The 12,828-nt window shown below is 35.1% G+C and overlaps 1 protein-coding gene across 1 annotated transcript; it reads right to left on the reverse strand.

Annotated features, from left to right (window-relative positions):
* Positions 1–1,309: 1,309 nt before the first annotated feature.
* On the reverse strand, positions 1,310–5,298 carry LOC119248601 (olfactory receptor 14J1-like; the record flags this gene model as incomplete). The annotated part of the gene is made up of 3 exons (XM_037515479.1): positions 4,396–5,298; positions 1,979–2,013; positions 1,310–1,332 (listed from the first exon to the last, which is right to left on the reverse strand). Coding segments are annotated over exons 1-3 (961 nt in total), but the record flags the coding sequence as incomplete, so codon positions are not given.
* Between the last annotated feature and the right edge of the window lie 7,530 nt (positions 5,299–12,828).

Consider the following 12,828-nt stretch of genomic DNA (forward strand, 5'->3'; position numbering starts at 1 on the left):
ATGTATACCACATCATCTTAATATACTGCACTTAGTTATACAGAGGACTGTTGTCTATATTTTTAATTTTTTTGAAAATCATAATGTTTTCTATAATATCTGTGCCATTTTACATTTCCACAATCAGTGTACAAGGGGTGTACTCTTTCCTTATCTCCTTCAACACTTGTTGATTATTTTTGATTGATAGGCATTGAGAGATTTGAGGTTGTAGCTCACTGTGGTTTTGATTTGTTTTTCCTTATTGCTAAGAGATGATGAACAATTTTTCATGTCAGTATTAGCCAACAATATGTTTACTTCTAAGGAGTCACTCTTCACATCTTCTGCCCCTTTATTTTTAGGGTTTTTATAATTATTTTGAGTATTATGAGTAATTTGTACTTTGGATAGTAACCATTTATCAGCTATCTGAGGTGTAAATATTTTCTACAAATTTAGTAGTATATTCTTCAATATGAAGAAGTTTCTAGTTTGATGTAGTCTCTTTGCTTTATTTTTTGCGTGTGTTTTACTTGCTGAGTCCCAAATACATCTCTAAGGAAGACGTCTGGTTTTCGTTTACTGTGCATCTTTGTAAAATACTTTTCCATGTACTTTTAAAAAATTATTTTTTAAATAAAGTAACTTTATCTTGCATCATTGTTAATATTTGTACAATATATGTACTTGATGCTATTCCATGTTGTATTTTAAAAATAGCCTACCTTTAAATGTTAGCCAGTATTTATTTATTTATTTATTTATTTATTTAAGAAATGGGGTACAGGCCAGAATCGCAGGGGTGAGAAAATCCACCAGAGAGAGCAGGGAGCAGAACAGGCAGCTGTACCAAAACACACTACTGAGGGGAGCAGCAGGAGAGGTCTACCTCACTATGTGGGTTGCTTCCCAGCCAGCCCAGGATCTAACTCATGCCAAAAGGCCCCAGGGTGTTTATAGCACTGCACTCAACCCCTGAGCCACCAGGGAGGCCCTAGCCAGTATTTAGACATATGATCAACTTTTACTCAATGACCTTATTCAATGATTTCCCTAAATTCACCTATATATGACAATCGAACTTTACAGAATCTTTTGATTTCCATTTATACCTCATGACCTGTTGTCAGTAAATGCTTTGCATTGTTCCCTTTTGTTTTGAAGCTTTCATTTTTTTAATGCTGAGTAGGAACTTTAGGTCAGTGTTCAGTAGAAATGGTTAATAAAAAATTGTGTCAAAATGTTTTCTAATCAAAACATTTGAATCATAGTTGCTTATATATAAATAACAACAACAACAACAACAACAACAATAATAATATAGCACTAATCTTGAATAAGAGCTTAACAAGGGTAAGGAATAGTGCTAAGAACTCTAAAATCATGCCTTACTTATCTTCTGAATAACACATCAAAGTCGATGTTATTAATAACTGCCCATTGATATACATTAATAATCTGAGAGAGAGATAAGCAGTTTTACAAGATCCATATAGCTATTAAAGTCGGGAACTAGGACATTATTTGGGGAAGTTAAGTTCCGCATGTTATGATCCTAATACTGACCTGTGGGGTAAGTAAAATGGAAAAGCATCAGGCTTTTCCGCCCTCCCACTGCGCATGTGCACATGGCCAAATGGCATGGCAAGGGACCTGGTGCGTTGTGTGCGAGGACAGAGGACTGCAGTGGAGTGTGGAGGAGTGCAGGGGAGTGTGGAAGGTTGCAGCAGTTTGTGGAGTGCTGTATGAAAACACCAACACATCTACTAGAACCAGTAATGAACTTACCCTGTATGGGATGGTTGCAGGACATGACCCTAGCTATAACCTAACTGTATTCTTGAATTGTTTTTGTAGGGCATATTGAATTGTATTTGCATTCACAGAATGTGTTTGGGAGTTTTCCTCCCTCTTTGACTTTTTTGAAGAGTTTGAATAGGTTGGTATTAGATATTCTTCATAGGTTTGGTAGAATTCACTGGAGTACCCATCTGCCCAGAGCTTTTGTTCTGGGAGAAACTTTTTATTACACTCTCAATTTCAGCATTTGTGATTGGACTGTTTAAACTCTTTCATCCTGGTTCAATCTTGGGAGGTTGTAAGAGTCTAATAATTTGTCCATTTTTTCTAAATTGTCCAATTTGTTTGCATAGATATTTTTATAGTAGGTTCTTCTATGTATTTCTGCAGTATCTGCTATAATTTAACTTTTATTCATTGCTCGTTCTATTGATTTGGGTTTTCTCTCTTCTTTTTTTATTCTGATTCCAAAATCAAACAATGATAGTACATGATTCTCTTCATTTGTGTGTATTCAATAAACCATTATTACCCTAACCTTACACAATTCTACTCCCACTCACCTTCTAATGCTATTATTGGAAACTATATTACTTTTCCACATGTTCTGAGCCCAACAATACATTGTATACATTTGGATATAAATTCCTTTCTAATGTAGTTAAAAGACAAAACAAGAAAGGTTAATTTGAATTAAATTTGTAAACTAGGGCCTCCCTGGTGGCACAAGAGGTTAGGAAGCAACCTATGAAGCTCTCTGCAGCCACTGCAGCATGAGTTTGATCCCCGGCGCAGCAGACCTCTCCTGACTCGCCCACTGTTCCCCTCAGCAGTGTATTTTAGTAGATCTGCCTGTTCTGCTCCCCACCCTGTCTCTGGTGAATCCTCTCACCTCCCAACACTTCTGGCCTGTACCCAAGTTCTTGTATGCATAAATAAATATTTTTTTTTAATTTAAATAATACAATTAAATTCTTTCCCTTGGATTTATTATGAATTGAAATAGTTTCCTGAGTCACTTTCAACTAGGGGTAGAATTGTGTTGCCTGAAAATATACATTCTGAAGTCTTCACCCATGCCCCCTCAGAGCATCTTGTTTAGGAAAAAGTCATGGTAGATGTAATGTTGTAGGTGAGATAATGTCATACTGGACCAGGGTGAACCACTATCCAATAGGGCATGTATTCCAGTAAAATACAGAAAAATATGAAAGACCATACTGGGAAACCTTGAGATATTTATATAATAAAGTACTGTGAAATGACAGCAAAGACTTGTATATTATAAGCATGAACACATATGCCAACAGAACAAATTAAAATCTATCATCATTTGAAAAAGCAATAAACTCATGTTGATTAATTCATCCATTGACATTAATTTTGATTACTGCACATTATACTCACATAAGTAATTTTGTCTGTTGTTAATACATCTATTTTTGTTAGCACAGGAGTCTTTTAATAATATTTTATTTCTTCTTTTAACCATCTTAACGTTTAGAAACAATTATCTCTGGGGAACTAATAGATTGCTTATTTAAATATTTCTCCCACGTACGTGGCAATTAGTCCATTGCATCTTAAGAGATAAAGAAAGAACAATGAGATTTTTGCTGAGTAATCTCAGTAAATTACTCATGGAGACCTTCGAGGTTGATAGAGCCTTAGTGGAGCATTGCAAGGACCAAGGGGTGCTGGGAGTCGAGTTGTTCTCATTGGTACACAGATGACATGGGATAGCCCATATCCAGAGAACTCAGGAAACAATAAGAAAAGACTCTCATGTTTTCTGTTTCGTATCATCCTGATGGAAATGATCTGATGCCAATGGAGGGATTCTTAACTTTTAAAAATTATATAAATGTTTTCCACACATTGATTTGTGGAGTGAGATTTTAACCTGCATTTGCAGAAGTAATGTTTATAGAGTTATATGTGTGAATATTAATATTACGCAGAACACAAGTTATAGCAACATCCCTATTCTCATCTCTTTAGTTAAATGTAAAGTCTTGGTTGACTACTATATGGTTGTTAAAGCAAATATAAAATATTTTGGTCTCCATTTCCTGGCCCCAACTAAAAGACACAAGGTAGAACAAAGACACAACTGCCTTGGTCCTGGAGAAATTGTGCCCAGTAAAAATGCCATGGATGAAAAGGCAGCATTTTAGAAACTTCTGCCTCTGGACAAATAGGTAACATCAAAGAAAGACAAACTTCAAGATTTAGGGAAGGGCTTAAACTCCCAGATCACTGAGGATGAAGCTCTAAATATGGTAAATTTTAACAACCTTCCCTGTTCTTCTAAATGAGCAGACAACATCATGTAGTTATACACACCTGGTACCTGCCTAGAACTCTGAAATGTTTCCTTGTAAATTATATAAAGTCTTCATTGAGAGGCTCCAAGTTCAAGAACTTTTCCTGAAGTATCTGGAGATACCTAGGACCTTGAGACCTCAGTATATTTCTATATTAAACTCACATAATTTTTTGCCGATATTAATTTATTTCAACCAATAGTCCCCAATATATTTCTAGCTCCCCTCACAACCAATAATTACCAGATATACCTCAACAATAGAGGTGAACTTTCCTTCTTCTGACAACCTTTCTTAGAGCTGCCTTTATAGCTTGATTTCTCAGGCTATAGATCATTGGGTTGACTGTTGGGGGCACAACTGTGTACATAATAGTGAGAAACACATCCAGTGTACTTGGAGAGTCAGAAGGTGGCTTGAAAAATTCAAAGGCACTGGTGGAAACAAACAATATGACCACAGCCAGGTGGGGAAGGCAGGTGGAAAAGGCCCTAGCTCTTCCCTCAGCAGATGGCATCCTCAACACAGTAGAGAATATCTGGATGTAGGATGTTCCAATAAAGACAATGCAAGGAAATGCCATTAGTAACAAGAAGACACTGATCCAAATCTCGCTGATATATTCATTTGAACAAGAGAGTTTCAGGAGTTGTGGGATGTCACAGAAGAACTGATGAATGATATGGGAACCACAGAAGTGGATGGAGAAAGTACCAGCTGTGTGCATGGTTCCAGAAATGACCCCACTGATCCAGACTCCCAGGACTCCATGGACACAAGTGCTTGCATCCATGATGATTTCATAACGCAGTGGAAGGCAGATGGCCACATAGCGATCATAGGACATCACTGTGAGCATGGAGAGCTCAGCAGAACCACAGACAATGAAAGAAAAACACTGCACTATGCATTCCCTTAGGGAAATGTAGCCACTGTGCACGAAAGAGTTGTAAATGGCCCTTGGCACAGTCACAGAAATGTAGCACAGGTCCAGAAAGGAGAGATGTTTCAGGAAGAAATACATGGCTGAGTGAAGACTATTGTCCATGGAAATTGCAGAGATAATGAGGATATTGCCAGTTAATGCCACCATGTATAAGACTAAGAACAGAGAAGCATGGACCAGTTCTAACTCAGGCTTGGCAGAAAATCCTACCAGAAGAAACCCGTTCATAGTGAAATTAGCCATAGTCCTTAATTTTCCAGTGATACTGGGTGCAAGAGAAGATGAAACTATTGGAAAGAAAATTGTTATTTAAACCCCTAAGCCATCTTGGACTCAATGAATTAAGGCATGAAGATACCTGAGCAAGTCATTACTTCATCTTAAATCACAAATCATGTTGACCAATTTTAAATCACCTACAGTCAGGTCATGGAAAATTAGGTATGAAAGATTATAAATTTTAATATTGCCTTTTCAATCAGTTTAGGAAAAATGTAAATATATAATAGAACAAATAACATGCATTGTTCAAACATATAGGTGTGTTAATAGGAATATGGAACAATGACTGATTTAATAAAAAGCTCTATATAGTTCAAAGACTCACATTTACAAATGTTTCTTAGCTACCTATTCATTTTCAGTCATCATTCTATCTATTCAGAATGTACTCCAACCACAAGGTTTTATTAGTGGAATTTTATAATAATATTAGTTGGGCCTCCCCGGTGGCGCAGTGGTTGAGCGCTGGGTTGCGAAGCTGCCTGCAGCCTCTGTAGCGCCGGTTCGATCCCTGGCTGCTCCCCGGCCACTGGAGGAAGGTCCCACATGGTGCACAGACCTCTCCTGCTGCCCGCTGCTCCCCTCAGCAGTGTGCTTCAGTCTGCCTGCTCTGCTCCCCGCTCTGGCTCTGGTGAATTCTCTCACCCTCCCGCATTTCTGACTGTACCCAGTGCTTATATAAATAAATAAATAACCCTTTAAAAAATATATTAGTTACTATTAGTAGTGGAGTTTTACATTTGAGAAGAAAAATGCCACAGCTTTATTTTCATAGTTATTTTCTCCATAAATAAAATATGAAATACAATAATTAATACAAGTATCTATGTAATAATTATATATATCTTTGTCATTATCATAAAATAACAGAAATTAATTAACATTGTTGATTTCCCAAAAGAAATTCAAAACAGCAGACTTTCCCCAGGTTATTTGCTTAAGAAAATAGCATAACTAATGCACACAAGAAAATATAATTTACTCTAATTTTTAATTTAATAAAATGTACACTATGTGATATGATTTTACATTCAACATATTGGTCAATAATAAAAAAATTCCCAGCTCTTATGAAGAAAGACATCTAGTGATAACATGTATTTGAAATGGTGTAGCCTAGAGTCCTAAATTGTGTAAAATTCAATAAAGAAATAATAAATAATGTGGTTTATTTCATAAAGTAGACACAGAATAAACTTAAAATATGAAGGTGATATGTTCAAACTTCAATGCATAATTTCTGCAAGCAGAAAATTATTTAGCAGAGATCCCAAATCATTTGCAATGAAACAATAAAGCATGATGTATATATGAGTTCAATGAATTCATTTGATAATTGCAGTGAAGAAAACTATGTTCATTGAAAAGTAGTGCAGTTGCAAAAGCTATTGAGAAGTCTACGAAGGTGGACTTGAAAATTTTCATTTTGAAGTATTTTTTCTGAGATGGGACCTGACCACTTTTTGGATGACATAGGAGGAAGGAAGATATTATATAAACTTCATGTTCTCAGGATCTGTAAATGCATAGAAGCATAGAATAAAGCATATAAGTAATAGAAACACATAATAGAGTAATTATTTCTTAGTGATGAGTGAATGTGTTTATTGCTCATTTATAGCAATTAAATCAACCTGACCTGAGACACTTACGGAAATGATCCTCCTTTTTAGTTTATCAGCCTGAAATCCACGATGCACCTGCAGTGATTTGCTGAGAAGCTGGGGGTGATGGATGCTTCAAGCTTCTGCAGTGAACTATGTAAATTAACTGGGAAATTATTCAAGTCTGAGATGGATGGAGAGGACTTGGCATAGATGAGACAGTCCCCTTGCACACACAAGTAAACATTTAAAAATTGGGACAATGTGGGCTTCCCCTGGTGGTGCAGCAGTTCAGCGCTGGGATGCAAAGCTGCCCGCAGCCTCTGCAATGCCGGTTCGATTCCCAGCCACCGGCGAGGGTCCCATATGGCATGACAGACCTCCCCTGCTGTGCCCGCTGCTCCCCTCAGCAGTGTATTTCATCAGTCAGCCTGTTCTGTTCTCCACTCTGGCTCTGGTGAATTCTCTCACCCTCCTGCACTTCTGACTGTACCCAGTTCTTGTATAAATAAATAAATAAACAAACAAATAAATAAATCTTTTTTTAAAACTTTGGGACAATATGTGTGCGTGCATGTGGGTATGTGTATGTCTAGGTGTGGTCCACTGGAGTATTAAAATACCTTTAAATTAACCCTGGTAATTTTATATCTAAGCAACAATGAAGAGAGACACCTGAGGTTTCTAGAGATTATCAAGGTACTTATAATCTAGAGATTATCTACTTATCAAGGTAGACAAGGTATATTGAACCTCCAGAAACTTCCATTTCTAAGTGGGAGAATATTGCTTATTTTTTGTTTAGAAAAACAAAAAAAGTCTCCATTCCACATGCATGGAAGTTTATTTAATTTTACCCAAAACTATTTTGATTCACCCAAAAGTAAACGTAAATTTTGGGTTCTCCCTGGTGGCTCAGGCGGTTGAGCATCACACTGTGAAGCTGTCCACAGCCTCTGCAGCATGGGTTTGATCCCTGCCGGCTGGCGAGAATCCCACATGGCATGGTAGACCTCTCCTGTCTTGTCTGTTTCTCCCCTCAGCAGTGTATTTTGTCAGTCTGCCTGTTCTGTTCCCTGCTCTGTCTCTGGTGAATTCTCTCACCCTCCTGCGCATCTGGCCTATACCCCAGCTCTTGTATAAATAAAATAAATCTTTAAAAAAAAAAGTAAACTTGCCACATTATGGGTTACACGGCTGTAACTAAGACTTGCTTTATATATTGTTGCATTAACTCCCTGTGATACCAACTACAGCTGCAGGAAAGAATGAAGGGATTTAATTGTCTCTTTTGCTGATTCTTAGAATTATTTCAGGGTTTTTTTTTTGTCTTATGACATATCAATTTAACTAAGAATATAATATTAGGCCCTTTTTATGTTAATGAAATTCCTACCTTACGTGTTGATAAGAATTTTACATTGGTTTTATATCTTTAGTTATACTATTTCAGTGTCCACAAATCATTTCCTATACTATAATATGAGATACTCAAAATCTAAGATTGCTATCATAGTTTAGGAAAACATTAATATTTCTGAACATTGATGTTTAATGTTTAGGTCAATATAATGTTTCTAAAACCTTACAAAAGTCATTGATAATGTAATAACAATCTATTTAATGGTTTTGCATGCTACTTTTTGTAAATTCATTTCTTTGAAATATTAAAATAATGACCATGCATATGTCCAGTCCAGAATTTCTTGAAATTTCTCTAACTCAGAAACAATCAGAAGTCCTGATGAATGGTTATGACAAGAAGCATGGTCTCTGCTTATGCTCTTCTCATCTATGATTGCTTTGAATTTTTAACTTTTTGGAGATGGAAATGTGATTATTTCACTTTGATTAGAATATCTGATTCATTCTTCATTTTTAAATTTTTCTGCCACATTTCAACAATTATCTGTTACCTCTGATTTGGAAAGCAGGGCCTATATCTTATGAGTCATAGAACAATATGAATACAGGGAATATCTGACAGTATCATACCATTATATGCTCATTCTGCATTATTTCTATGATGTTACCTAAAGAAAGCATTACTAAGGAGTTTGGAATTGCACTCCACAAAATGTTTCTGGAATGGAAGGAATTTACAATGGTCCCTAACAGATCCCCAATTTCCACTTAAATAATCATAGTTCATGCACATCATTTACAAGTTAAATAGTACTGACTGGTGTTCTCACCCACTCAAAACCAGTTGCTTAGAGCTTTCATTTTTCTGTGTAATCTATCTTTTTAGAACCTAAGGAAACTCACCAGAACATATTTGAGAACTTCTATCCACAGCAGAAGGAGAAGCTATCAGTGTGAGCAGCTGCATTTAACTCAAAGTTAACCTCTGAATTCAGTACCATTCAGAAGAGTGTGAACTTTGAAGAAAAAGTAAGTCCATTTCAATCCTTCTTTGGCCACTGGAGATCAGATTATGCAATCTCTCTGCACAAGCAGAATGTCTTGTTGCTGTGGGTATTTGGTGTTCAGGGTAAATACTCTGGGGCCAATATACCCTGAAACTAAAACTTGCTATTACACTCATTGTTCCTACAGAGTATTTTTCTATTGAGTTTCTTTAATGAATACACATAGTTACCTGGAATTTCAGCTTAGGTGTGTTTATTGTACAAATCTTTGAAAAAATTCAGAAATATCCAATAGAATCTTTATTCTATTAATTAAATTAACAGGTTATTAATTTAATAAATAGTTTAGGTTATGATGCCTGATAGACATGTCCTTTATCTGAAAAGGGTTAATTCACAATAGATAACTACCAATGATGCAGCTAAATTCTCCCTAATATTTATCACTAAATGCCAAACTAATTTCACTTTGAGTGAGGTAGTAACAAATACCCATTCTGTAAGAAGCCTGGGTGTGTACTCCATGTTTTTCCCTAGTACAAACATAAGAATTATTGAAAATAAACTCATTGTTTAAAGGTTATATTCAAATTAGAAGAGGTGACACTGTGCATTCAATTATTACAAAACATGTCTTATCCCAGGCTCTCATTTCAGAAATGTGAGCTTTTCCAGTCCTAAAAACACCACAAAATAGAATTTAGATAGTTTTCAGGTAAACTGACATTTTAAAACAAACTTGTAATTAATGATCAATTCACCCACATTTGTAATCTAAGAATAGCATACAAGGATTTAAGTTATGCATGCAGCCCATGTATCTGTCTGAATTGGAAAAAAATATGTCCTCTACTAATTAATGAAGAAAAATCTATAGGTTTCCGAAGATATGGGACAATAAGTAAATAAGTCTAAAAATATTTTGATATAAATGTGTGTAGGTTTGTAGATTGTTGAACTCGTATCTGGCAATCAGATAAGGAATGAATAAAAAAGAAACATTTTAGAATCTTTCAGATATTAATATCTGAAGGATAGTCATGTATTTGCAGGACTAAATCTGTCCTTTCACAATAGTAAAGTCATAGAGAAGATGTAGCCAAATGAGGAAGATGCTAAAATGTTTTCACTTTTAAGTAGTAAGTTTCCTAGAGAGAGATGAATTGAGGCCCTATAACTGTTCATGACAGCTACACAGAAGTAGAAAAACACATGGAATTTGTAAGAATGTTGGCCACCATGATCTCTAAATTATTTTCTAAATATTCTCTAAATTTCAATGAGGTTTTGGTAATATCAAAGCTATAAACATGGGAATAACAAAATCTAAGTTACCTCTGCTTAATGCACAAAGGGGATATGATTTCCAAAGCATGAATCTATTATCATTTAAATTAAAAAGGGAAATGAATCCTTTTTGTTTGGTGTCATGAATAAAACAAGAATTTATATACTGATTTTTCTATGTTGAACTGCATTCCCTCTACACCCAATTTGTCGCATTTTTGTCAATAATATTAAATTTTGCCAAATTTTTGACCTTTTTTACTGAGATGTTCATTTTTAAAGTCTTTTGTTCAACCTCCTAACTCATTATTCCATTCAAATTTTAATTTCCTCATAATCAATTTTGATATTTTACATGTTTCTAGGACTATGTCTACTTCCCCAAGGTTAATAAATTTGTTGAAAAAACAAAAATCAACAAACAGGACTATATCAAACTCAACAGCTTCTGCACAGTGAAAGGAACATCATTAGATGAAAACATATCCAAAACATATAATCAACTCAATCATGTTAATCATGTTTCCATCTTACTGAAATAACACTCTTTACATGATTATCCCTCATCAAATGAAGGAATTTGCACTCACTGGGCCCAAATCCTTCCAGCTGAAAGTGACATCCTCTTTCCTGTAACACAGTATTTTAATGTTCATCCTTAAAAGCACTCTTCTTCCTATAAAAATGTTAGAAGGGGGAGCAGACCATCCTGGTTTGCACTGAAATTTGTGATCAAAATTGTGAGTCCATTCTTCAGAGTATTTATTTTGTATTTATTTATTTATTCCTCAGAGTATTTATTTATTTGAGGATATTCCAAAATATTTCATAGATACCAGTATTTTACAGATTTTTTGGATGAATCGAAACATATATTTGATGTTCTTCATTGTGTTGCCACAAGTCAGATTGTTATAACCTTTAAGATAGTAGTAAGATGTATGTAGTTCAATTGTTTCCTTTCCAAAATATCAACTTAATATATATTGCTTTAAGTGAAATAAAAAATATAAACTTATTTTCAAAAGTTTTCTCTTATGCATTTTCATTTTAACCAGTAGCTCTGCTTAGTAATATGATACTAGGAATTTCTTGGTGATATGACTTTAGAAAACCAATAGTTAGGATATTCTGTTTAAGTGGACTGATAAGACGTGCAAAACAATGCCTAGCAATATAGCAAACCTAATATTTTGGTGCTCTTCTAATGGAAAGATTATAGCATATTTAGAAAATTTTATTTCTTTTTATAAATTTTATATATTTATTTATTCATGGAACATCTGGGGCGTTGGCCAGAGTACAAGGGGTGAGGGGTTAGAGGATTCACCAGAGACAGATTGGGGAGCAGAACAGGCAGATCTACTGAAATACACTGCTGAGGGGAGCAGCAGATGAGACATGAGAGGTCTGCTGCTCCACGTGGGTCAGCTCCCTGGCAGAGGATGGTGTGCCACTCATGTGGCAGTGGATGGTGATAGCTTGATAGCTCTGATACTTTAACCATTGTATCACAAGGGAGGCCTTAGAAGATTATAAATGGCTATTTTCATTTAGTGCAAATTAACTTTCATATAAAGAAAATCCTGAATTGACTTAAATACACACAATGAGACACACAATTGGCATAAAATCAGGTATGGAGGAAAAGGAAGTCATGATGAATAAAAGAAATTCACTCACACCTCTCAGTCAGGTATTTACAAGGGATTACATCTCTATGACAAGAACTGTGGACAACAACCAAATATATATCACAATATCACACATTGCTGAAGGGTTTACCAATAAATCTTTATGTTTCTTAACACAAATACTAACAACTCCTCTTATACATATATACACAAATAATTCCATTCTTTCTATATATTTATTACATATTTATACTCATTCTATATATTTATATTCATTCTGTATTACAACTTTAGCAAGATATTAGTATACACCTCTATTTCCAAAATTATGTCTTTTAAGGAATTCAGAGAAGGTAAGAGAACATGCTTCCATATATATCTTTTGTTTTATTAACCTTATAATTGATGGATCTGTCCATTTGTGTGTGTATTCAATGCACCTTTATTACTTTAAGCTCCCAACACTCTACTCCCACTCACCTTTTAATGCTATTATTGGAAAATATATTACTTTTCCACATGTTCTAGTGCAACAATACATTATATACCTCTTGCTTTATAAATTGCTTTCTAATGCAGTTAACAGAAAAAAGA

The sequence above is a fragment of the Talpa occidentalis genome, unplaced genomic scaffold (assembly GCF_014898055.3).
Source record: "Talpa occidentalis isolate TD23 unplaced genomic scaffold, MPIMG_talOcc4v2.1 talOcc4.1666, whole genome shotgun sequence".
Classification (NCBI taxonomy): Eukaryota; Metazoa; Chordata; class Mammalia; order Eulipotyphla; family Talpidae; genus Talpa; species Talpa occidentalis.